Source organism: Hyposmocoma kahamanoa, unplaced genomic scaffold (genome assembly GCF_003589595.1).
Source record: "Hyposmocoma kahamanoa isolate Upper Pololo Valley unplaced genomic scaffold, ASM358959v1 114, whole genome shotgun sequence".
NCBI lineage: Eukaryota > Metazoa > Arthropoda > Insecta > Lepidoptera > Cosmopterigidae > Hyposmocoma > Hyposmocoma kahamanoa.
Window position 1 is genome coordinate 6065337 of NW_020653383.1, and position 25470 is coordinate 6090806.

The window sequence follows — 25470 nt, forward strand, 5'->3', positions numbered from 1 at the left end:
ACAATGTATAAAAAATTTAAAATGGCAAGTAATTTTTAAAAACAAAATCAAATTTGTCTTTGAAAGAAAACCGCTGTCAAGCTAAAGTAAAAAAGTTAAGTTAATTTGTCGTTTCATGTTAAAACCAAATTTTACTAAATAAATAATCTCATTATGGCTTCGTTAAAAGAGGTGGCTACACTCTATCAAAACCTGAAAACAGAATGGAACAAAAAACCTCGTAAACTCGACAAATGTGGCGAATTATTGAACAAAATAAAGGTAAGTTGTCGACGATGACTCGCAAAAATTTGCTTTGTGTTCGAAATATTCCTTGTTTTTTAAATAAATATAACTGTGTTACAGGTTGCTTTGACTCAGTTAACTTTCCTTCCGAGTAATAATATGGCTGCCAATCAAAAAGAATTGATTTTGGCAAGGGATGTTTTGGAAATCGGGGCACAATGGGCTGTGGCCACAAAAGATGTAAAAGCATTCGAAAGATACATGTCCCAGCTGAAATGCTACTATTTTGATTACAAGTAAGTCATGCTAGAGATTTCAACGATTTAGAGCTACGGAAACTATTACATTTATTTCATATACAAAATAACCTATTTTAAACTATGTGCCCTATACTTGAGTAGAACCTTCAATTTGCATAAATTCATAGCAACTATGTTGTTTTTTGGCATTATTGATTTAGATTTTTACCCTAATATACTCCCGGACACAATACAAGCCACTACATTGTCAGTATAACAATGTCCTTAGCTTAAATAATGTTTGATTGATCAATAATTAATTCAAGTTTGAAAGTAGTAAACGTCATTTTCAAAAGGTTTTGTTGAAAATTTGAATTTGCAAAACCAGGAAAAAGTCTTTCTTCAGTGATAATAATATTAGTTTTGTTGTAGCACTTGAAAAATCAAAATGCAAGATGGCTTGATTTATGTGTCTGGGAGTGTAGTTTCAGAATTTTTAAAACCTAATTTTTACAGGTGTCATTTAAGGCATCAAAACAAAAAATGTCATAATTAAATTTGCAAATCAACATTTCTGGGTCAAACACTATCCTTTTTGTATAACAATTTCAAGCATGTTCCTTAAAAAAATAAATTTGCAGGGATCATCTTCCGGAATCTGCATTTATGTACCAACTGCTTGGTTTAAACCTGTTGTTCCTGCTTGCACAAAACCGTGTAGCTGAATTTCACACAGAACTCGAACGTTTACCTGTTGATGCAATCAGACAAGATCCATATGTCAGACATCCACTTGCTCTAGAACAATATCTGATGGAAGGAAGTTATAATAAAATTTTCTTGGCAAAGGTTTGTTGCTATATTATGTAGTAAAACTTCATCATCCTTACACGCATCTAATGTTGGACGCATCCCCCTGACCACACGAACTCTCCTGGTCCTATGCTGCCTGCATCAGCCGCTGCCATCCACCTTTATTGGGTTCTCCACCCATCTTGCCACAGGGCCTCCTACACTACATTTGCCTTGACCTCGTTAATGACCTCATTTTCAAAAGAAAATTCAGAAAACTAGAAATAACATTAGTATTTTTGCTTATAAATGTTAAGCTCGCTGATCCTTAAAGTTAATAACTTTCATAGTTGTGCTTTTTAAAAAAAAATTCAAACCCTGTAGCGTATTGCCAAAAATTCCAAAAACACTTTCTTTTACCATGTCCTTCTATTTTTATGTTACTACTGCGTAATTACGATCTTATATTTTCCAGGGTAATGTCCCAGCAGAGAGTTACACATTCTTTATGGACACACTTTTGGACACTGTGCGTGGTGAAATAGCCGCGTGCATAGAGAAAGCATATCAGAGCATCCCCTGTGCTGAAGCTGCTAGAAGATTGAATTTGCAGTCGCAGCAGGATGTTTTGGAATATGGAAAAAAGGTAATTTAAGCAGGCAAGGAAAGATTCGTCATGGGACTTGCATCTTTAAAAGTACTTCATAGTCATAACTAGTTTGTTCCGTCTAGACCCTGTGATAGTCGCTGTATTAATTTTTTATATCTGTGTTAGTGTTGTCAGGAGAAGAAATATTGTTTTACCAATTTGATATGTTACTGCAGTGTGAGCAGTTTCATTGTAAGGACATTCCACATACTAAAACTTATATTAACAACCATTCACCTACCAATAAATGGACGTCGGGTCTAATACAAAAACAACGAAAAAAACATCCGAAGTTAAACTATACAAATGTAGTGAAAACAGTTAAAACATAAAATTTTTTTTTCTTAATGAATGGCTTGTGAGACTACATAGCGTCAATTCTGCCAGTGTCCAATTTCTAGTTTCATAAATGTTATGGAGGGTGTGTTAGAATCTTGTTTGGTGACTCAGATCCCTCTGAATCAGAAGAATCAAAGAGATTTTTGCACAAATTGAATTCTAGAACAATGGAGACGGCACAAATTAGACAACACAAGTCGTTAGAAACATGTATATATGTTAAATATAGTGTTAGTGCATGAATAATATTTACAGTTTAAAAAATAAATGATTTACATGTAAACATTAAATTTAAATTGTAACATCATTGCAGTACTGCCTAATTTTGTTTGCAACACTTTAAGGGCCCAAAACACCACATTTAGCTGGAAACTTAACAATTAGCAGCATATTTGGCTTTGAGTGAAAATTACTTGAATAAAAGAGTAATGGAGCAGCCTTTACTGTAAATGTTAATACATTTTTATATACATTATATTATGAATTTTGTACAAATTCACTTAAAGAAATAATAAATGGTTGGGCAGATACATACATACAAATATTACAAATGTGAAAATTAGAGTGTAGTACAAGAAATGTACCGATATTCCAACGAAACGTAAACTCAAAATTTTCAATTTAGATTTATAATAAAACCGTTACGCTTTCAAGTAATTTGGATGCCCAAGGACAAAAACAAAAGACAAGAAAAAAAGACAAGGATAAAATTACCTTTTGTTTTGTAATATTGCTAAAAAATACATTTCTTTTCTTCATTCTTACTTCTGATTTATATTAATGATCTGCCATTCTTTGTTAAGGACCATTGCGAAATAGTGTTGTTTGGTGATGACACATCCTTGATTTTTAAAACAGACAGACATGACATTAACTATGACCGTATTAATGATACCCTCTCTAAGGTAGTTCATTGGTTTAATGCTAACAATTTATTGCTTAATGCCAAGAAGACAAAATGTGTTAAATTTGAATTACCTAACGTAAAATCGACTAGTCCAAGCATAGAAATAAACGGAGAAAAGTTAGACCTTGTTAATAAAGCAGTCTTCTTGGGAGTGACCTTAGATAGCAAACTTCAGTGGTTTCCACATATGTCGTCTCTGGCCAGCAGATTAAGCTCCGCTGCATACGCAATCCGCAGAATACGTGAGCTTACCGATGTTAGTACTGCTAGACTTTAGTTTACTTTAGTTACTTCCATAGTATAATGTCCTACGGGATTCTCATGTGGGGTAAAGCGGCAGGTATTGAAACCATATTTGTATTGCAAAAACGAGCGATTCGTTCTGTGTACCGTCTAGGCTCTCGGGTATTTCTCAGAGAAAAGTTTAAGGAGACTGGTATCATGACTGTGACATCACAGTACATTTACTCAAATATTTTATATGCTCGTAAAAATATACATAATTTCAATAAGAAAGAAGATATCCATAATATTAACCTTAGAGCTAAGTCCAAACTCATGGTACCACGATTTCGTTTAACCAAGGTAAACAACTCTTTTATGGGGAACTGTATACGTTTTTACAATAAGATTCCGGAGCATATATTAAGTTTATGATTTCCTAAGTTTAAAAACTACATTAAAAATATTTTGATCGAAAAATCATATTACAAAATTGAAGACTACGTGTTAGATAAAGATGTGTGGAAAGACGACATGGCTCCAGAATCCACACAAATTTTATTCAAAGTGTATTCCATAGCATTTAAGTTTATTTGAAAAGAGCAATCCCTAGAGTTTCTTGCTCGTTCTTCTCAGGGAGGTCAGCGTAGTGAAGAGCAGTAGCTTAAATGTGACGTTTTCAAGTGTAAATTTATTTTACCTATGGAATAAATAATCTTTGACTTTGACTTTGACTATACATTCAACATTATGAAAATTCTAGCTGACGTTATTTCGGGCAAATGTATTTTCTGACTTCTGATATCAATTTATTTATCAAGCCGTAAAACGAGTATAACAATATTTTGTTAGTGATTGCTACCGTTTAATAGAAAATTACAATTAAAAATAAATAAAAATATAAGATTAATATCTAAACGACTATAGTTTCTTTGTTCTAAATACACTCCCGGACACGTAATTCGAGCCACCTCACATTTTCAGTGTTTAATGCCCTTCGCTTAAACAAAGTTTGATTGATCAAAAACTATTAAGCAATTTTGAAATTAGTATACTAAACGTCTTTTCCGTAACTCCATGTTGGGGATTTGCAAAACCGGTAGAAAACTGTGTCTTCGACGATAACACTACTTTTGTATTCTAGCGCTAAGACAAAAATGCGAGGTTGCTCGAATTATGTGTCCAGAAGTTTATATAAGTTTCTTGAAATTGATATAAATAAAATACCATCTTTTGCGCATGCAATGTGTAAGAAAAAAGACTGTTGGCTATTTGATTATTTTGTTTGCTTTTGTAATTTATATTTTCTATTCATTTATATATAAAATAAATACTATACAACTGTACAAAATAACACTTTTAAATGATAACTATGATAACACAATATATTTGTTTAGTGAAAATATGATACAAAAACCTGGTTTTACATTTTACTGCAGTAATTTTTACAAGTTATTATTATATGTTGTACTGCATGATTGACAATCGAGCTGCCAGTAGAACAAACGAAGACTATTGCGCAATTGACGCTCTGTATGCTATTTTAACACCCTATAGGTGCGGACACTTTTTAGCGCGAACCCGACGTCCTTTTGTTGGTAGGTCAATGTTAACAACTATTTTTTTATAAATAAAAGCTAAATATGTAAACTTTTTCAGCGTAACTGGGTACTGGGCTCAGACAACTGCTACCACTTCAACATGGCTGGAGAGACCTGTGCTGCATCCGCTGGCGTCTTCCCCTCAACGGAGCTTGCTGAACAGACCATAGAGTATGCTAAACATCTTGAAATGATTGTGTAGACAGGCCTTTGTTTTGCAGTGTAGTATCTAACAAGTATTTTTTTAATAAATTTCTTTTTAAGAAAGTATTATTATTTTCCTATATTAGCTCTTCATTTGGTATTGTAGGAACCATTGACAGAATATTATAACCAAGAATTCCGTCACTTCGAGCGTAGGGATTAGGGTAAGCCCAAAGAGATGTCACCCAAAGGTAACTATTACATTGGCGAAATCGCCATTATTTTTGTATAATTTTTATGATAATACTAAACTACCGTACATAGTTATTTTTACTTGACATTGGCAAAATTTTTTATTGATTATTTCGATGGGGCCATAACATTTAAAAGAAGAAGAAGAAGTAATGCGCCCAAAGGTTGGATTTTTCAAGAATTTAATTGTCTCAAAATTAAAATTGTACTACACATAAACAAATGAATCAAATCAAAGGCTTCATAATCATTACAAGTTCATTTATTTTCTTAAAAGTATCAAATCACACTTAGTCATTCAATGGGTGTAAATCATCCAGTTTCACAAGTTTTGCATAGTATTCAATTGCAATTTTCAAATTCCAATCCTTAAATTCCAAGCACCTGTAAACATTTTAAAAAAGTTTAAATGTTTATAGCAATGATATTATTTATAATATGAAAATTTGTCCCCTAAATCATGCATTTTCTGACGATAGAGCTTACTTCTCTGCGTGTCTTTTTTCCGCCTCAGTTATTTTGACGAAAATATCTAGTAATTTTTCTTTTAACTCTTCGTCAGGCGGTGAATCCAATTTTAACGATGGTTTTTTGAATTTCAACTGAAAACGGAAACAAAACATTGAACTTAAAATAAATATATAAAAGAAATGTTTGAAGTGTCAGCAGTTAATTCAACCATAAACATTATTTTACAAAATATATATTTGAAATGGCAACATCAATGACATCGATTCGGTCGGCGACGCTGTCAAACGCCGTTAGTTGAGGAAGCTCAATTTGTTTTTTTTGCCAAAAAATTAATATCTGAAACCTCGTGTAAGTTAAAATGAAGAAAAATCAGACACGACAAAAGACAATAAGTGACCCTGTCATTGTTTCACGAGTGAAGAACTATCTCGCGGAGAATGTCGACAAGACGTACGTTGATGTCGGCCAAATGGCGCGTTCCCTCAAAGAGCGCTACCGTGAATACAACAATCGGGGTGATACCGCATTTTGTCAATTAGTGGAAAATGCCTACAAAGTGGTTTTACAAAGTTACGGACTAGACGGGGCGTCTACATCGGAAGGATCTGAAGAAGAATCTGATTTAGAACTATTAGACGAAAACAACAGTGCACTCAACGATCGGATCCTTCAAATGTACAAAATGCAGGATAAAAAGCGTCCGGCGACTGCTCGGCGTCCTACTGATAAGTCTGGTGAACCGATAGACATACTTAGTAGCGATGAAGATGGCAGCGCCGCGCCAAAACTTCCAAAAATTAGCGATCAAATAACCATAACCCCACATATTCCGAACAGGAATACTAATAGCATTTCCATTGAAAATGCAGCAAAATCTCTACAAAACCAGCAGAATGCTGACAAAAAGCGAAAATTGGATTCGAATAAAAATATGAGTATGAAGAAAAAGTTTGAAATTTGTGCTTCCAAACATGTTAAGGTTACTTTTGATGATATTGGTGGAATATCGGAAATAATTACACAAATTTGTGACCTTATTTTGCATATGAAGCATCCAGAAGTCTATCATCAGTTGGGCATCAAGGCTCCAAGAGGTGCGTTATTGCATGGTCCACCAGGCACAGGAAAAACTTTATTGGCACACGCCATTGCTGGCAAATTGAAGCTACCATTTGTTGCAGTGACTGGAACAGAACTTGTTGGTGGTATGTCAGGAGAATCAGAGGAGCGTATAAGGGAATTGTTTGAAAAAGCAACATCAGTTGCCCCTTGCATCCTGTTCATTGATGAGATTGATGCTGTATGTGGAAACAGAATACATGCTCAGAAAGACATGGAAAAACGAATGGTAGCTCAATTATTGGCCAGCTTAGATGCTTTGAGTGACACCAACAGTTCTGTTTTAGTTCTCGCTGCCACAAACAACCCTGATGCCTTAGACCCTGCTTTAAGGCGAGCAGGTCGCCTTGAACAAGAAATTACTTTAGGAATTCCATCTCTTAAATCTAGGAAAGAAATACTAGAGATATTATGTAAAACTTTGACACTAAATGAAGATGTTGACATTAATGCTATTGCTCAAATCACCCCAGGGTTTGTTGGTGCTGACTTACAGGCGCTTTTAAATAAAGCTAGCACTTACGCTGTGAAAAGAGTATTTGCAGAGATTCACGCAAAAGAAAAAGCGCCAGTTACTGAAGTAACAGAGACCGCTATATCTAAAGAAGTTGTTGATATTCCTAATGGAGAAAAACAAGGTGAAGAAGCTAAACCAAATGACACAGGTGATGCTCCTGAAGTTTCTGATGCAACTCCCACTCAGTCTGCAAATGTTGAAACTCCTGGGCCAGAATTAAGCAATGAATCTTCTACAAATGATACTAAACAAGAGACTGAACCTACACCAATAGACACAGTACAAGAAGTATTAGCATTGCTTGAAGGTTCCAAAACATATTCAAAAGAACAACTACTTGGATTATCAATCAAACATGAAGATTTTCTCAAAGCACTGAAAACAACGAAACCATGTGCGGTCAGAGAAGGTATAGTGACAGTCCCCGATGTTACATGGGATGACGTAGGTTCGTTAAGCCAAGTTCGTAAAGATTTGCAATTGGCTGTATTAGCTCCAGTGAAATATCCAGAGCAATTGAAGAAACTTGGTCTAGCTGCACCAAGTGGAGTTTTGCTTTGTGGTCCTCCAGGATGCGGTAAAACTCTTTTAGCCAAAGCTGTCGCCAATGAAGCTGGGGTCAATTTTATATCAGTGAAAGGACCAGAACTGCTAAACATGTATGTTGGGGAGAGTGAAAGGGCAGTACGCACGTGTTTCAGGCGTGCTCGTAATTCGGCACCTTGTGTAATATTCTTTGACGAATTTGACGCGCTGTGTCCGCGACGAACTTCTCAAGACAATAATGGGGCAGCAAGAGTTGTAAATCAACTGCTCACAGAGATGGATGGTATCGAAACTCGTGAAGGAGTCTTTGTTTTGGCCGCGTCAAATAGACCTGACATTATCGATCCAGCAGTTCTGCGACCTGGACGATTAGATCGTGTAATGTATGTGGGTATGCCAGCAAGAGAAGACAGATATGATATCCTGCAGAAACTTACTAAGGGAGGTGCAAAACCACAACTGAGCCCTGATGTAGATTTGCAAGTACTAGCTGGTCTCACTGACAGTTATACAGGGGCAGATTTAGCAGGATTGGTCAGGGCTGCTGCAACTAATGCATTGACAAATCATATTTCAAATGGTACTCTTGAAGGGGATATTTTTGTGACATTTGAAGACTTCAGAGCTGCTTTGGCAAAATGTAAACCATCTGTTTCATCCAAAGAGCAACTGCATTATGAAAAATTGCGGTTGAAATACGCATCTGGCGCTGATGATAAGGATATGGAAATGGAGACTGAGCTCACAAATGAAGAGTCTATGGATACTGTTTGAGAATCATTTAGCCGTTGGTTTATACAAACCTAGTAGTAATAGAGGTTTCTTTCTTATAAGAGTAATACAAAACAATAGTGCCAAGTGTTTTCCTTTTAAGCGAAATTCCTTATAATCTAAGTGAAGAGATGTAATTTACTTATAAGATTTTAAAATATGCCGTGTGTCATGAAACATTTTCTAGAATAAGTTTCAGTGGTAATATCAATGTTTATTTTCATGCATTTCAAGTGTTAATTGATACATACATAGGAGTCATATAAATCTTGCACACTTTAAAACTCAGTAATATGGTACCTAAATAAAATTTAATTATTTTATGTCACACTTTTTCATTATGCCTTTCAAGCTCATAGAAATTTATTTTAAAACCTTCAATAGCATTCAACTTTGTAGAATCTTCTTTTCGTTACATAAACAATAAACAGCATAGTGTAGTTCCAACAATATTATGTTAATACTGCCAGCAAGGAATATGATGTCTTTAAAGCATTCTATGTACACGCCTTATACTATTTCGACACTTAAAAGAGAACTTAAAAGATATACTGTGTACACCTACAAAGGTAAAGAATGGTGGGGGTCTTGTGTATCGAAAGTGTGTGTATTAAGCACAACATTTCAAAGATGCATGTATTCCTTGTGCCCTAATGAACTGTCACTATAATTCAGTTTCAAAATTTTGACTATAATAGTAAAAAGCCATGAATAAATTAGTTGCTTAAAGTTTCAAGGTAGTAGATTTTACAAAAAAAACTGACCTCAAGTCATTCATCCCCTAGTTTGCCACCCTTAGAGATGAATATTTACATTTTCGTCAAATGTAAATGGGACCATTTCTGAGGTACCCTCTTTCCAACAAAAATAAGTATCGCCAAAATCGGTTCACAAATGCAGTTATCGCGTAATATACATACAAAAAAAGCAGTCGTATTGAGAACCTCCTCCTTTTTAAAGGCGGTTAATTACACGGTTCACAGTAGGTTAAGCTAAAAAGCTTATACATTAGCGACTTTCATGGGATAACTAGCCAGAAAACAAAGGCCAGGTTCAATCTTGAAGAGTTCTCATTTAACACAGTGTAAACCACTAGGTTACGGAGGTCATAATAAATAAAGGCCATGACTTACCGCATTAATGTGAAACGCCTTATGAGCATAATCTCGGCAGGGTTCTTCCCAATATAATAGTTCATTTTGTATCTTGTACTCAACACCGTTGGTTGTACTCAGCACCACTGTACGAGTGAACGCTAGTAAATGCTCATCTTCTGCTAACGACTCTACTATTTGCTTCAACATTCCGTTTATTCGGATAACTGTTGATGTGTCCTGTTCAAAATTTAATAAGTTTAATAAATTTAATTAATGCAGTGAATAGCGACATCTCTCGCCAGGACTGGTAGCTGTAAAGGTACCTAACTGGGTGATAAATCTGTCAAAGATTTCTCATAGATGGCGCTACGACTAAAAAGTCGTTGAAAAACCAAGTACAAAGACACGACGCAAGCACATAGAGAAATTCGTGAGGTCCGTTGGTTCGTTCCGTGGCTTAGTTGGTATAGCGTCTGGCACGGTATGCAAGAAGACGTCGGTTCGAATCCGACCGGGTCGAAGGAATTTTTTCTGAGTGTTCGATCTTTGTATTAATAATTATAACAAGTTTAAGAGATATTAATTTGTGTCATATCTTGTCTAATTTGTGGTGCCTGCAAACTATTAGGGGTCATTACATAAATCTAAAAATGGTATTACTTCTGGCAAAATACAACAAAGCAAATAAGTAAAACAAAGTAACAATACATTGATAATATTAGAACATCGAGTATATAACCACTCGATATCTATATAATAGAATACGTTGCATTCCTCGTTTTAATGCTTTGTAGGGTCGCGTCACGAGACTGCTGCAATTTGAGCGACCCTAATGTCTACTTGCATTAAACTTAAATGTGTCTTAAACCAATGCTTGCAATCCAAAACACACTCTTAAGACATTGTGTTAGGAGTGTCTTATCATTTTAAGCTTAGTGCAAGTGGACATTAGTGTCTTAAACAAAACAATACAGTGGTAGTTGCTCAGACGGAGAATGGTTGCTGGTAAACTGTGAGGTCCACGATTCGAATTCCTGTGGCAGCAAGGACTTTAATTTCTATGTTACATACATTTATGAATGTTTAATAGCAATATCATTCGCTAACGATGAAGCAAAATATTGTGAAGAATCCTGCACGTCCGAGAAGGTTAATAACCCTTGGAAAAGGTGTGAAAAGTAAACCTTCTCCTAAGAGGAGTAGGATTTATTAGCAGTAGAGCTCTTTGTAAAAGAGTTCGTCCAGGGAAACACTGCCATATAATTTCTGTCGCCAAGCAGTAAATTGAGCATTACTGCGTTCCTATTTTTTTATAATACCAAGTGACGGGACGAACAAATCTTGCACCTGTTGGTAAGCGACACGCCTATCCAAAACAGTTGCAGTGCCACTCAGAGCTTTAAATAGTAAAGATCTTCAAAGCATACTGAGACGTAAGTTAACAAGTCCCATGTAGCATCGTTACTGTTCCAAACCGGAACGCAATAATTTTTATTTATTTTATTTTAACTTTATTCATACAATGATAGTTACAGTTTTCGAAGTGAAAAAACATGAACAGAATAATACTAAACTAATATTTAATAGTATTTGTCAGCAAATTCTTACTAACACCTTTTACTAACAAGCACCTGAAGGAAATGGCATATGATGAGGGAATCACATCTCACTGCCACTGTCATCAGGATGAAGGTGGGGCGCAGTGGTGATACTTCCCTGGTGGAATCCTTTCACAAGGAGCTCTACTCCTGCGGTGCCACAAGATCTCTGCGTTGACAGCTCTAGGCAGTCGTGTTATCGGTAGACGTGTGGCTTACCTTACCGCCAGGCACAATTTATTTATCTCGTTACTAGATATTAAAAAAAACACGTCGATATAAACCTTTGATACTCACGTTATGATGGATAACATCAACATTAAATGTATAAGGGTCGTGTTGCAACATAGGCCATTTGTTGATGAGCTTAGCGATGGACGTAGCTCCTTCCACGCTCTCCATTTCGCCCTCTTCAAAGGAACGCGCTCGTAAAAAGAGATTACGGTAATAGCGGTAGATTGGTCTGTATCCTGTAGATATGAATTTGCTTTTAAAGGATAAAGTATATTTCGGCGCCCACTGACGGGACGGCAAGAGATCCTTCGGCATCCCTACATGCAAGACACTCACGGTAATTATGTCGCGGCGTCCTTAAACATACTATAGCGTGCTGAAGCACTGTGTCGTGACATCGTGGGTGCCTCCCCTCTCTTTCCTCGCATACCCACATAGTTAACTGCCTCCTTGGCCGAACTGTTACCATGCCGGCCCGCCACGCAGAGGCCCCAGGTTCGATTCCCGGGCCGAGAGAAATATTTGTATGGCCTACATTTTGTTTCTCTCGCGAGTTTGGGTGTGATTTGTGGTTGTCCATGTGTGAGTCCATGGCACCCGCGGCACAGAGTTTTCCTAGTGCGGGGCTATGTTGAGTGTGTGCGTTGTTATTATTATTATGGTCACTCGGCGTCCCGAAACCTGCCGAATCATCACATAACAGCAGAGGCATCCCTAAGCGCATTTGCGCACTGTATCCGATTCGTATTTGTTCCGAATCCGAGACGACACAAATCTAAAAAACTCGGGCCTACTTCGGATGTCGAATCCGAGAAAATACAAATATCGCTTGTACACCTAGAGATAAAATGACACTTAGGACCGCCATTATTGATTCGGAACTGTGGGTCTACTCTCGATCTCCGTCCGACATCCGTCCAAAACAATTACTGCCAAATAAGCAATACTTGACCAAATGAAAAGACGCGTGATGCGAATGATGCTTCATATTTGATACTTGTCTTTTAGTAATTAATAGATTCAGGCGTTACTTTGCAGAAGTCCATGTTAATAAAAATGGAAGTAAATTAATTTGCTACTCCGCGAATCCAGTTATGGTTAAATCGTTCAAAATAGCTGCGCTTGTGTTGAATATTTTTTCAGCACATCTAGTTTGCTCGATTTAACCTTCACTTCACCTTCACTCCGGGAACCCGGAGTAGCAAATTAATTTACTTCCATTTTTATTAACTTGTCTTTTAATTTTGTCGAATATTACTTATTTGACAGTAATTGTTTCGGACGGAGATCTAGAGTAGTCCCCCTGATACGAATAGTGTGCAAAGGCTCTAAGGCTGCCGAGGCATTCCAGAGACTGCCGGCTTGGCATCCCTAAACGAATCCCTAAATATGAATATTATCATTGAAATTGCAACTACAATGCCATAGGGTATATTACTATTCGTCACTTAAAAATCCCTTACCGTCGCGTCCCTTCAGTGGGCGCCGGGCCTTAGAGTGACTACTAAAGAGTGAACGAGTGAGTGAGTGTATATAAAATATAGCAAACACAATGTTTATGAAATGAAACTATTTTTCCGGATTCAAATCGCGTATATTTGTTTTTTCAAAGAAACCGACGTTTCGGGCCCTTTACAGGTCTCATGGTCACGTTTGACTGAGGTGGTACAGTCTTCAACCAGTTATGTCTAATATTGATGCAAACCACCCTATTTTTTCACTGTAGTTACAATAGTTATTAATTAAATACCTTATTTTTAATTTTACAAAGAAAACATTCCAATTTACGCTATGTTTACGCTACATTAAGTTTTACAAATTATTTTATTGAATGAATTTTTATTAAGTTCAATTTATTATTAATTAATAATAGAAATTAGTACTGCAGTCTTATGTCTGTTTGGGATTTTTCATTAGGGTATTCATACATCAAGTATTTCCTCTTTGTAAAATTAAAAATAAGGTATTTAATTAATAGCTATTGTAACTTAGTGAAAAAATAGGGTGGTTTGCATCAATATTAGACATAATTGGTTGAAGACTGTACCACCTCAGTCAACCGTGACCATGGGACCTGTAAAGGGCCTGAAACGTCGGTTTGTTTGAAAAAACAAATATACGCGATTTAAATCCGGAAAAATAGTTTCATTTCCTATGTGTAACAATCGCGAAAACCTAAGAAAACAATAATGTTTGTAGTTAGCATTTAAATTATTCCTCTTTTAGATGCTATATTACTTTGATAATATATTTAAGCAAGGGGTTTAGACCAATTGTACAATAAGCGTCTAGTCGCGGGCGACTGGCCGTAGTAGTAGTTTTTCTTCAGTGGATATGCAATCTTTCATATGTTGATCTCTCAACAAAGTGCATAAAAGTAACAAAACTTTGTATTTTAGTCATAAGTAAGTCTTGTGAAAGTAATAAACTTATCAATTCTTCATTAATTATCAATTACTCATTCACTCAATTATTCACATATGAGTTACAGTACCCGTTATTAGTGGGCTCAGCTTAGATAACAATTCATCAAAGGAATATACCGACATTCGTGTGTAATTGAACAATTTCATCAATAATCAACAATCCGATGTCTTTGCAGATACAGATTCAACACTAAGCGCGAGGTTTATATACCTATTATTTATATAGTAGAATTTCAAACACGTTAAAGAGACTCATACAGAGACTGCCATTCGAGCTTTAATGGGTCGGTTCCACATTGACAATCCTGTGAACACTAATCGTTTAACGGTATAAAATCATTTCCTTTATTTTTTGAATTAAGCCACTTTCATTCTAAATGTGCAAATTATACACACATTTTACGACGTCCATTTTGAAAATAAGAATATCGGCTACGGCTGCAGTCGCTCAAAAATAGCACTTTTTAGTTTTGCATTAACAAAAATCAGTAAAAACAAACTATGTAAAAATGCGTAACCGAGGTTTTCACTCTTATACGTCGATTTGGACTCTAACTACACAATCACAATGGAATAGTTCTTCAAATTTTCGCTGTATGTGTTGCAATAGCGAATTTGATCCAAGACACGAGAAAGCACCAGCAAGATTTTTCTAAATTCCAAAATATAGTATTGAGATCAGGGTTAGCCTCTATATATTTTAAGACTTTCGTGGTTATTCACTAAATGATTATCACTAATGACAGGTATCCAGAGTTCTTTTTATTTTCTCGATATTTCGGTTAATTGAGTCAACCCGTGACCACCGAGCGTGTAACCGTTCCGAAACATCGGGAAATTAAAAGAAATCAAACCAGGTAAGAAACCTGTAATTAAACATAATCACTTAGGGTTAGTCTAGTTGATTACTTGCTTTTACAGTAAATTGTCATGAAGCCTGCATGTATTTGAATTCGTCAGCGAGTATTGTGGAAATTGTCTCCTTTTCTGGAATGATCTGTGCCCAGCATTAGGGCATAAACGAGTTGATGTTCATGAAATACCGTTAGCCAAGTGCTGATTTCAAACAACAATAGGATTAGGATTATACGATCACCTTTCGAATGTCACATTAAAATATAAACTCCAACTTTAACGACGAATAAGAAAATAGAAGTATAGGCTCCTTATTTACCAAATGAAAGCGGAGTAGAGCCCTGTTTCAGCAACCAATAGTACTATATTTTATTGGCTAAGGGAGCCACCACAGTAAACCGTATGGAATCGACTTGAGCCATCCGAGCCAAAGCGAAACGTACAATGTCTTTTTGGTTCTATCTCTCTAACAAACTATGCATAACTACATGTAAGTGTAGTGCTGTCTGTATTCGTGTAGCCACGCCTTAATTTATTTTCGTTTTAATATAACAAACAGCAGAGCAGACTTGATAGAGCATTTCGACACCAGCAATTAACACTATGCTAACTTAAAAATTATTATAACATCATTTTTAAAAGGGACACTTGCGATAACCTTTTAATTTTCAAACATGATTTGTGATGATTTATGATTATTGTCTTTTTACTACGAGTTATTCATCATCATATCATAGATAAAATATGTGATCATTACTTTTTTTTTTCATTTTAAGTTTAATTTAAATTAGCTGTTTGGCATTGCAAAATTGGCAAAATTCGAGTTAGTGCAGTGTTAATTGCTGGAGTCGATTTGCAAAAGTTCCTACTCGTATTTAAAAAAATATATTTTTGTTATTCACTCCCGGACACATAATTCGAGCCACCTTGCATTTTTATCCCTAGAGAACTAGAATATAAAAATATAGTTATCGTCGAAGAGAAAGTTTTCTCCGGTTTTTGAAAATTAAATTTTCAATAAGGACTTGAGGAAATGACGTTTAGTATAAAGGTTTCAAAGTTGCATAATAGTTCTTGATCAATCAAGCATTGTTTAAACTAAGGGCATTTAATATTGAAAATGCAAGGTGGGTCGAATTATGTGTCGGAGAGTATATTTTCTATTATTGTTTGTGGTTTATTTAATTTTGCACGCAAATTTTTGGTTGGTGAAACAAGCCATTTCTACTCCGCTTTAGTAATGCCTTACGCATATTATAACGATGCGTGATTGTAAGCACAGCTTTCTCGTGGTACAATTCTTCAATACGACCGCGGTCTTCGTGAGGTGATTCGAGCAAGTTGAAGAATACTCCAAGAAACTTATCCGTTATATCTTTAGCATCTGTCGGGCAGTAATTACGTTTGTTTTTCGGAAATTCGCCTTTGCGTTGAAATTGAACGCCATCCTGTGAAAACCAGTTGCAAGTTAAAATAATATAAATAAATAAAATAAAAAGTTTCTTTGTTTAGGATACACCCGTTAACAAATTTAACATTAATTTTATTACATAACATTTAGATTCAATTTTATTTAATTATTAACATTAGTGAAGTAAATAATAAAGAATTAAATTAAATTGGATTTACGTTACAAATAATAAATATAATTATAATTAATTTGTTTATATTTAAAAAATGGAGTATTCGCTTAAAAAGTAGCATGTATCGCATACTGTCCTTACAATAACATTAGCCGAATCGCTCACTCTCGTAAGAAAAAATCAATGTCTCTTACGTATTATGGCGAAAAAAATCATCTACTCTATTCACGGTAAACATGCCAGACGCACTACACCGCCAGGGAAACCGCATAGATATGGCCAGACAGATTTGAATCAATATACGAGTACTAAATAATAAAGACATTCATTTGTCTACCTAAATAATGTGGACACATAATCGTAAATAAAAAACAGGTATACTTAAATTTGTACTCAATTGATATTCAATTATTTTTGTGAAAGAAAACTGGTTAGAGTGTAAAGGAACGCAAAATTATGACATGTTATTTAAAATATGTAAGATAATTCCTGTTGAAAAAATGTCTGCTTTCTCAAATATTACAAGAATAATCATGAATACAAAGTACCAAAAAATTATAATCATCCAACAAGACAAGCAATGATGGGCAGCTATGAAACTTTGAAAACAAATAACGTATATGGTAAAAGAACTAAGGACTATTTAATTCCAACATTATTTAATTGTCTTCCGTCACACTTAAAAACATTAAAGGTGGTAAAAAGTCTGTTGAAAAAGATGAAATAAACAAATATTTCTAAGATACAATGTAGGTAAATATTGAAAAACTGTAATTTTGGTAATTGAATGTAATGTTTACATACACACAATATATTTATTTATTAGCTTAATATTACAGTCACATAAACACATGTTTATGTGACTGTAATATTAAGCGTAGCAACCAAATTCTCCCAACAAACTTTCAAGAAGTTTGGGAGAACCTTATTTTATTTGTAAAAAAGTCATTGTAAGGATAAATAAATAAAAAAAAGTTTGTTATAATTATTAATACAAAGATCGAACACTTGGAAAAAATTCCTTCGATCCGGCCGGATTCGAACCGACGTCTTCTAGCAAACCGTGCCAGCGAACCAGCGGACCTCAGGAATTTTTCTATATGCTTCTTTGTCGGATCTTTGTAATTGGTTGTCATTGACTTTTTAGGTATACTTGTACAGTACAACTATTTTTTTAACATCTCTCGGCAATCTTCGGATTTCCTAATGCACCCGAATACAAATTTCTATTTTGTTCTACAGTTACCACAATTTCAATATTTTCCCCTGAAATTTCTATTGACAACAATAATCGTGAAGTCATGTCTGTAATGAATTTTGTTCAAAGTAGTCTTTAACGCGATACTTACGATCTCAACGAGCCCTGGATATATCATCCTAATAATTCTCACATATTCCCTTGGGTCAATGTAATCGTGACACAGTGGGTTTCCTTCCAACTTAATAGTGTGTAAAGACAGCTCTCTGCATCTGAGTAAAGTCGTCACTCTTTCAATGTTATTGTACGAGAGATCTAGATGTTTCAGTTTTGGAGTTGTTTTTGGGAGATCGAAACCGTCTAATGTGCTGGAATAATCAAATTACAGTAATTAATTAACGCCTGAACTTTACTTGTATTCTATGGTAATTGCACAAAAAATACGTTAAAACCCACTTAACAAAGGACTTACAAGGTGAGCTTATCCATATATCGCTCAGCTATTACAAGTGTTGTAACTCAAAATACGTGAAATACAATATTATATTATTGGTGAACGCATAATTTGATTCTCTACAAGTCAGCAAAAACATCGTTAGAATATTGTAAGTAACAATTAAAAGTTAGCTATATTTAACTCAAGACGAAGAAAGTTTTTGTGAACTAGATCTGGACAAAACAGTCCTTACTAAAAATATGAATTATTTTTTGCCTTTTATTTTTAAATATATTTGGAAAATAGGCAATTGTTTAGGTGGCTATAATAAACTTTAACCTATACATGAATTGTAACAATCTTTCACGAGTAGTGAGTAATTAGTTTTTCATCCAATTTGAAAAAATACACTTTTTGGGTTAATTAATTCCAGGGCACCCATTCAAGACCATTTTCCAAATTGGTCCTACCGGCAATCGAATCCAGGACCTCTTTAACTAGCAACCACAGCGCAAACCCTTGGGTCACTTAGGTCGTCAAAACATATCAGGTTTCAACATTTGCAATCATGCACGATGGTTTGTGAATAACATAAATATCACTTTTAAAGTGTTGTTTTTCCAATTAATGTTTGAAAAAAAAAGAACTTACGTAAGTCGATTATGTGAAAGGTCGAGATCAGTAAGGTAATTCCAAGCAACAGTGCTTTGTAAGGATAGCAACTCGCTCTGATTGGTCAGACGATGCAGTGGAAAGTAAATGAAGTGGCTTATGTCTGAAAAGACGTTCAATTATATTATAAAACAAGGTGCATATTATGTAGTTTAATTCACAATAGGGGCGTTACCACACTTACTGACACGGAATTGCATTAAAACGGTAAAAAACCTGTGTTTACTTATTTTAGTTTATACGCGACACACATGTCCGGTACTCACTCAGTTTTAAGGTCCACTGAAAATCAGCGTCACAGCCTTTTCGCGGCGGTGACATTAGCTGAGTGGATCCTTTTACATATGCCACAGCAGCACATATGACGTATACTTAGTACACAATAGTGTTGACTATCTTTGTATTTCATTACCTATTACTAAGATCTTATTTTTAATTCATTTTATTTTATTTTTGTTACTCTAAGTTGTTCCAATTTATCTTTATCTTTTTTTTAATTTCTTACTGTGTATTTTTGTGTTATGCCGTTTTGTAATAATGGTTTCCATTCTATAAAATAAGAGATAAAAAGCCGTTGTGCGTTTTGCATCTGTGACGATGCGACTCGGCGCAGGCGGATCTGCTTCCTGCAAATTTCCGATTATGGTCGACCAAAACCGAGGATGACCGATTGGGGGCGCCGATGCCCGAACGACTTCGGGAATGCGAAGGTCGGGAAGACCCGGGCTTTTGGCGGCGAAAATGCCCGAACGGCGGCGTTGAGGCCCGAACGGCTGCGACGATGATGAATCGGATTAATGAGACAAGTGCGATAAACATATCGCCTAAAGCCTAATTAAAACTTACGGTGTATACACAGTACATATTTTGAACAATTATTAGTTGCAATAATAAAAATTCTTGTGCACTATTAATTTTGGAAAAACACAGTAGTACGGGCTCTTTCAGTAATCATTTGATTAGTTCAACTATACATAATTATACATAAGCGACGACGAATGCCGAGTGTGTATCGGCAATTTTACTATATATTTTTCCCAAAGTGAATCAACCAAAGCCATTTGAGGTTGTATCGATTCTTAAGAGGGAGCAGAGGAAAAATTTCTAATCTTCGATTTGATTTTAGCGGGGTAAATCCACTTTAAAGTTAAAAATAAAATATTGTATTTGTAACTACACGATATATTAAGACATTAATCAGAAACATAAAACAATAAAGTTTCCTCGATAGATAAAAATCACGAAACGACCTCTAATTTTCACATTTTATCGATTTATCCTCGAAATGCTACAGGTTATTAGGACAAAAATTAGATAATTAATTATATTTATGCATGATCGACAACTGTCACTACGGATTTTTTTTAATCCCTTTAGTTTTAGAGTTATTCCGCTAAAACGAATTTGGTACTTTTAATGCGCAAAATTCAACATCTCCTGGTGCATGTCACGTGAACTTCAGCCATATATTTGTTTCACAAATTTGGGCGGAGCCAACGTCAAACATTTTTTGGCATGAGAGCTCTTGACTATAATTACACGTCTTCAGGCCTGCGCAAATAGGTTTTGTTACCTCAAGAAGTGATCCTTACCTGATTTAAGAGTAAAAGCACTCAAATCTAGCTGCCTTTCACCGTCATAACCTCGCGAGAGTACTTTCCGTAGCACAAGTCTCGGTATAAAGTCCAGCATATTGATGGACAAGTCTATATTCGATATCGTTATGCTCAGTTCGACGTCGTCCTTACGAATGTTAAACCCAAGCTTGTGAATTGTTGATAAGGCTGCTCTGCTACGGATCACGGCGAATTTGCATTCTTGCGGTGTGAACTGACAAGAAAATACCATGAGAAATAGACTGAACTGGCAACCGGTAATATCTCAATTTTGACAACTTTACAGGATGAAGAAAATATCATTTATATATCTGATTTATTAAATAAAAATACGAAGTGTACATACATACATACATGTGTAATAAAAATAGTTAAAAAAATTACGTATTTTCATTTAATAAATTAGATGCTATATAAATGACGCAAACAATTTTTTTCTTTATCTATAAAGTTATCAAAATTGAGATCAACTCAACTCAACTCAATGTCACTTTAAAATCGAAATATTTAAGTTATTTTTTTTTAATTACCAAGTGACGGGACGGACAAATAGTGAGTCTGGTGTTAGTGACACGTCATAGCAGTTGCAGTGCCACTCAGAGCTTTAAATCGCAAATATCTGAGGGATACTACCACTGCGCCAGTCACTCTTGAGACATAAATTGGCAAGTCTATGTGCCTGTTATTTCACCAGTACCCTTATCCTTCAAAAATATAGTAATGCTCACATTATAGCTTGGTGGCAGAAATAGGCAAGGTGGTAGTACTTCCCTGGACGAAGTCTTAGCTTTAAATAAAACTTTAAATAAAAAATGGCGCCTAGTTGTCTTGGTTTTTGTTATTTGGGAAAGATTAAAAAGTTTCGTTATAAAAGTACAAAAACATAAACCGTCTGATGTGTGTTGACAGACCATACATACACTTAAGAATTTTATATTAAGATAAAATATTCTTACAATTTATATTTCTTTTTTTTTACATTTATTAACATTATTATTCGACCTGGGTAAGAATCAAATTGTACTCATAAAATATTTTTTCTGATTTCTATTTAAAAAATATGTGTTGATAAACTGAAAATTAAATTCATTATTTTTTTACATTACTCAAAAAAAAAACTTTTATGTTACGGTATGGCATAAAAAGAAAATTAAAAACTTTTTCAAAAAACTTCCAATAATTACCTCTGTAAAGCAAGGTATGAAGCTCTTCCCCTTCAAATTGTCAAGTAAGGCATCAAGCACTTGTTCCTTTCTCCAACTCGACGGGTACCCCTTGAGTGCCACTTGTATGAATATATTATCCTTCTCGTACACCTCTTCCATTTGCTCTAGCTCCAAGATCATGACTGACTGAAAATATTTAGAAAAATGCTTAAGCTTAGCCTATATAGTCAACAGAACAGTCACTTTGTAGCATGCGTCTTGTAAGTCGCAAACATCAGTTGCAAACAAAAGTAATGTTTAAAGTCTTTTCACATCATATTTACTTGTTGTAAGACAATTTAGATATCAAAATAGGTTGACAATAACTAGTAACATAGTATAATTTTATTTATTTATTTAGTTCAGGCCACATGACCCCTATAATATATACCTTAAGGACTAACATACATACAATATAATAAAACACTATTTCTAACTAGTCTACACGAATTGCACTTGTCGGCGATGTGTGGTGCAATTTGGTGTCAGGTAACCGCCGACATAAGACACCCTTCGGCCAAAATTCTTCCTTCATGAAGGTCGAATTGAAACAAACGAATTGAAATTCCCGTTGTGGCGGTACTCCAACTGCTCGACCCTCAAGGTGTATTTGGCTTTATGTCTGATGTACTTCATGTACTCCACTATCTCCTCAGACTTCGTGGAGTAATGCAGTCGCGACAGTCTGTCGGTGCTGTGCCACATTGGTTACGGCTGGTGGGCTTCCTCTTCTTCTTCTCCACTTTTGTGAAGCCGTCGTCGCCGCACTGGTCCATCTGCCTCTGTGGTTTTGCAACTTCAGAGACAGGCACACGGGGATTACTATTTCCCCTAGCAGATTGCCGTCCTCGTATTTGAAAGTCGCTGGTCGGATACTTGAAGAAGAATAATAAGGCCAGGTATGGTAACTCCATACAAACGTAGCAGCGCGACTTGTAGGCATGCACACCTGACGCGCGTCATGTGCGGACGCACACATTAGCAAAATCTCGCAGCGCACTTGCATTGCAACCGACCGATAGAATAGAAACGTTCGCTCGCTGTTTAAAAACGTAATGTGTATTGCGTTTATGGTTGTCTGAACAAGAGAGCCTGAAATTCAGAATTGTTGTTTTTCTCGATACCTACTGAACATGAAGTAAGTCACACATATTTTATTTATTTGTTAATTTAACAACTTTGGAGGCCCAGCGGTTAGCGCTATGGGCGATAAATTGGTTCTGCAGCTTGATTTTGATTGCCACTCCTGATCGGAAACTACGTTTTTTCAGAGTCGAGGCGCATAATTGCGATTCACAACTGTCCGATCAGAAACTTTTGACATTTCTAATCGGAACAATAGTTGATTTAACTCACAAATTAGAAAGATATAGGAATCAGGTTCATCTTCTCGCTCAGAAACACATCTGATTTCGAGACTACCCGATCGTATTGATTCCAATTTGAATGAAAATCAGCACGCTGATCTGGGCGTCGCAGGCCACAAAAATAAGTCCAGGTAGAACGGTGATGATACACTTTATTAAACGGATGAAGAGTGCCATCTTTTTGACTAACGCCTTGAGAATGCATAATACTGAAGTAACATAAATATTTTGTAGAAGTTGTATTATCAAATGATGTTTATGACTTGAAGGAAAACTAAAATAATAACGTGAAAACCCTACGCTCCAAGCGAAGGTAGATATCGATGCGCCGAACAGGCGGGAGTTACCTAAGACTATGCTATTAATATGACTTTGTGAATATTTTATCGTGTACACTTTTTAAGATTAACGAGAGACAGCTAAAAAATCTCCACCTGCATTGGGTAAGCATGGCCTATGGTCCTCTTCTCGGAAGCCTGTGTATGAAGTGCTACTTAAATGAAATATTAAGCACTTTTCAATAGTTGCCACAACTATATACATATATGTATAATAATAATAACGTACACACTCATAGCCCTACACTAGGAAAACCCTGTAACGCGGCTGGCATGGAATCATACAAAGCCAACCACAAATTACATCCAAATTCACGAGAGAAATAAATGTAGGCTACAAAAATATTTCTCTAGACCCGGGAATCGAACTCGGACCAGCATGACATACGTTCGGCCACTGAGGCAGTTATTACAGTTAAAACTATTGTGGTTACATCTGCAGAATTTAAGACAAATTTAGTTAGTACCTTTGAATGCCGAGATGTAACACTCCTCCTAACGTTTAAATTTCGTTTCCACGGCCAAAACGTCAAATACTTTTGGACGATCTCATCTGTACTCTCTAAAATGTCCTTGCGCTGATGTACTGGCAAGTATTTGTCTTCTTCTTCTGTTTTATCCACTACTTCTCTGTAAATTTGGAAATATTTCAGCGTTATTGCTGGGCGGTTTATATGCTTGGGATTTCTCTGATGGACCGAATCCCTAACGAGGTTATATGTCAGAGAAATTTCATAGATATTCTAAAAATGGCGATAATTTCTATACTACTATGCATATCCCAATTTTATACCTGTTATTGAACAAGTAATACGACCTCCTATTCGAAAGTGGGATACACTGTAAGGATAGGAGTTTATAGCAAATCCTCCATTATTAGAAAAAATTAAGTTCTATAGTGTACTCCTGTAAATAGAGTACGGCAATTATATATTTACTTCGTTGGATACTGTTTATAAGTATTAATATAAGTTGTAGGGCTTTTAGCACCCTGTATTATTCGTGTGACATTATATAATCACCGCTCGAGAACTTTTTATAATATTAAAGCGTGAAACACACAGAGAACGGGTGCGGGTCGGTTCAGGACTGCGGCGTGTCTAATTCCGTGGATTTATATGGACGACAACACACCGAGCACTGGGCGCACCCGCCCATAAATGCACGGAATCAAGACCCGCGCCGAGGACACGCTCTCTGTATGTTTCACGCTTAAGTGATGGGATAACAACTTACATACTATATACTACAACACTGTCGTATTTTTTTAGAAAATTAATGTTATTATTACCTGACGGACTGGTCACTATTGCAAAGTAAATTAATTGTGAGCTTCGGCTTTTTGGGCTGCGAGGGCGGGCCAAGGCGCTGGAAAGCACTCAGGCGTTTCTGGCCAGCTGCACTGTTTGGAGACAGGGAACCGTCGTTTAGCTCTGAAATATGAGAATAAATTGTTATATGTCACGTTAATAAACGAACGAGTAACAAGTGGAATATCCTGTCTTTAGACTTATTCCTCGAACTTTACGGGTAAACACGCGAAAAAAATCGTTTCACTTCCGACTAAAGTCCTACTTAAATCTGAAATATCTATTTCGACCCAGAGTAGGGCAAGCGACCGGGTTTTAACCTGGCACTTGTTAATGGATTTAAATCGGGTTAAAACCCAAAATCGAGAGCAAAACTATTTACAACTAAATATTTTGTAATAAATAAATAAAATCGAGTTTTGTTCAAATTTGAATTATATTATAACAAAATTTTTGTTGCTTTCTGATCTATACGATTCGACTTGATTTTCTATTGAATCGACTTGCTTGAAAATCGCAGTAAAATAAATTGATACAAAAAATTGTTAAATCGTACGCACTTGAATCGATCTTCAAAAAAATCGATTCATAATGTGCATCCTTAGTAGTGACATGGAGCAACAACTCAAAATGTATACTAATCTCCATACTACAGATAGTAACTCTGAAAAAGGACAAAATTCCGTCTTTTGTCTAGATGGCGCTGATCGTGTTTGTCCCAATGGAATTCCTACTCGGCAT

General features: G+C 35.7%; 3 protein-coding genes across 3 annotated transcripts in view; 2 read left to right on the forward strand and 1 right to left on the reverse strand.

Annotated features, from left to right (window-relative positions):
* The first annotated feature begins 109 nt into the window (after positions 1 to 109).
* LOC113239677 (26S proteasome non-ATPase regulatory subunit 8-like) lies at positions 110 to 5208 on the forward strand. The gene is made up of 5 exons (XM_026476760.1): positions 110 to 261; positions 346 to 521; positions 1106 to 1313; positions 1732 to 1902; positions 5033 to 5208. The coding sequence occupies exons 1-5, from the start codon at positions 154 to 156 to the stop codon at positions 5174 to 5176; spliced, it is 807 nt and encodes a 268-aa protein (XP_026332545.1). The 5' UTR covers positions 110 to 153; the 3' UTR covers positions 5177 to 5208.
* A 411-nt stretch (positions 5209 to 5619) lies between these two features.
* The window catches only part of LOC113239390, a 39137-nt gene continuing 19286 nt past the window's right edge, over positions 5620 to 25470 (reverse strand). The window contains exons 8-18 of the mRNA XM_026476380.1: positions 24711 to 24867; positions 23887 to 24049; positions 21694 to 21861; positions 20486 to 20723; positions 18873 to 18996; positions 17937 to 18153; positions 16254 to 16452; positions 11787 to 11959; positions 9928 to 10128; positions 5857 to 5972; positions 5620 to 5754 (exon numbers count right to left, since the gene is read on the reverse strand). Coding sequence (XP_026332165.1) covers positions 5661 to 5754; positions 5857 to 5972; positions 9928 to 10128; positions 11787 to 11959; positions 16254 to 16452; positions 17937 to 18153; positions 18873 to 18996; positions 20486 to 20723; positions 21694 to 21861; positions 23887 to 24049; positions 24711 to 24867 — 1850 coding nt within the window. The 3' untranslated portion in view covers positions 5620 to 5660. The remainder of the gene's footprint in view (positions 5755 to 5856; positions 5973 to 9927; positions 10129 to 11786; positions 11960 to 16253; positions 16453 to 17936; positions 18154 to 18872; positions 18997 to 20485; positions 20724 to 21693; positions 21862 to 23886; positions 24050 to 24710; positions 24868 to 25470) is intronic.
* On the forward strand, positions 6150 to 9092 carry LOC113239635 (nuclear valosin-containing protein-like). The gene has a single exon (XM_026476697.1). It carries the CDS (start codon positions 6200 to 6202, stop codon positions 8795 to 8797), a length of 2598 nt encoding a protein of 865 aa, XP_026332482.1. The 5' UTR covers positions 6150 to 6199; the 3' UTR covers positions 8798 to 9092.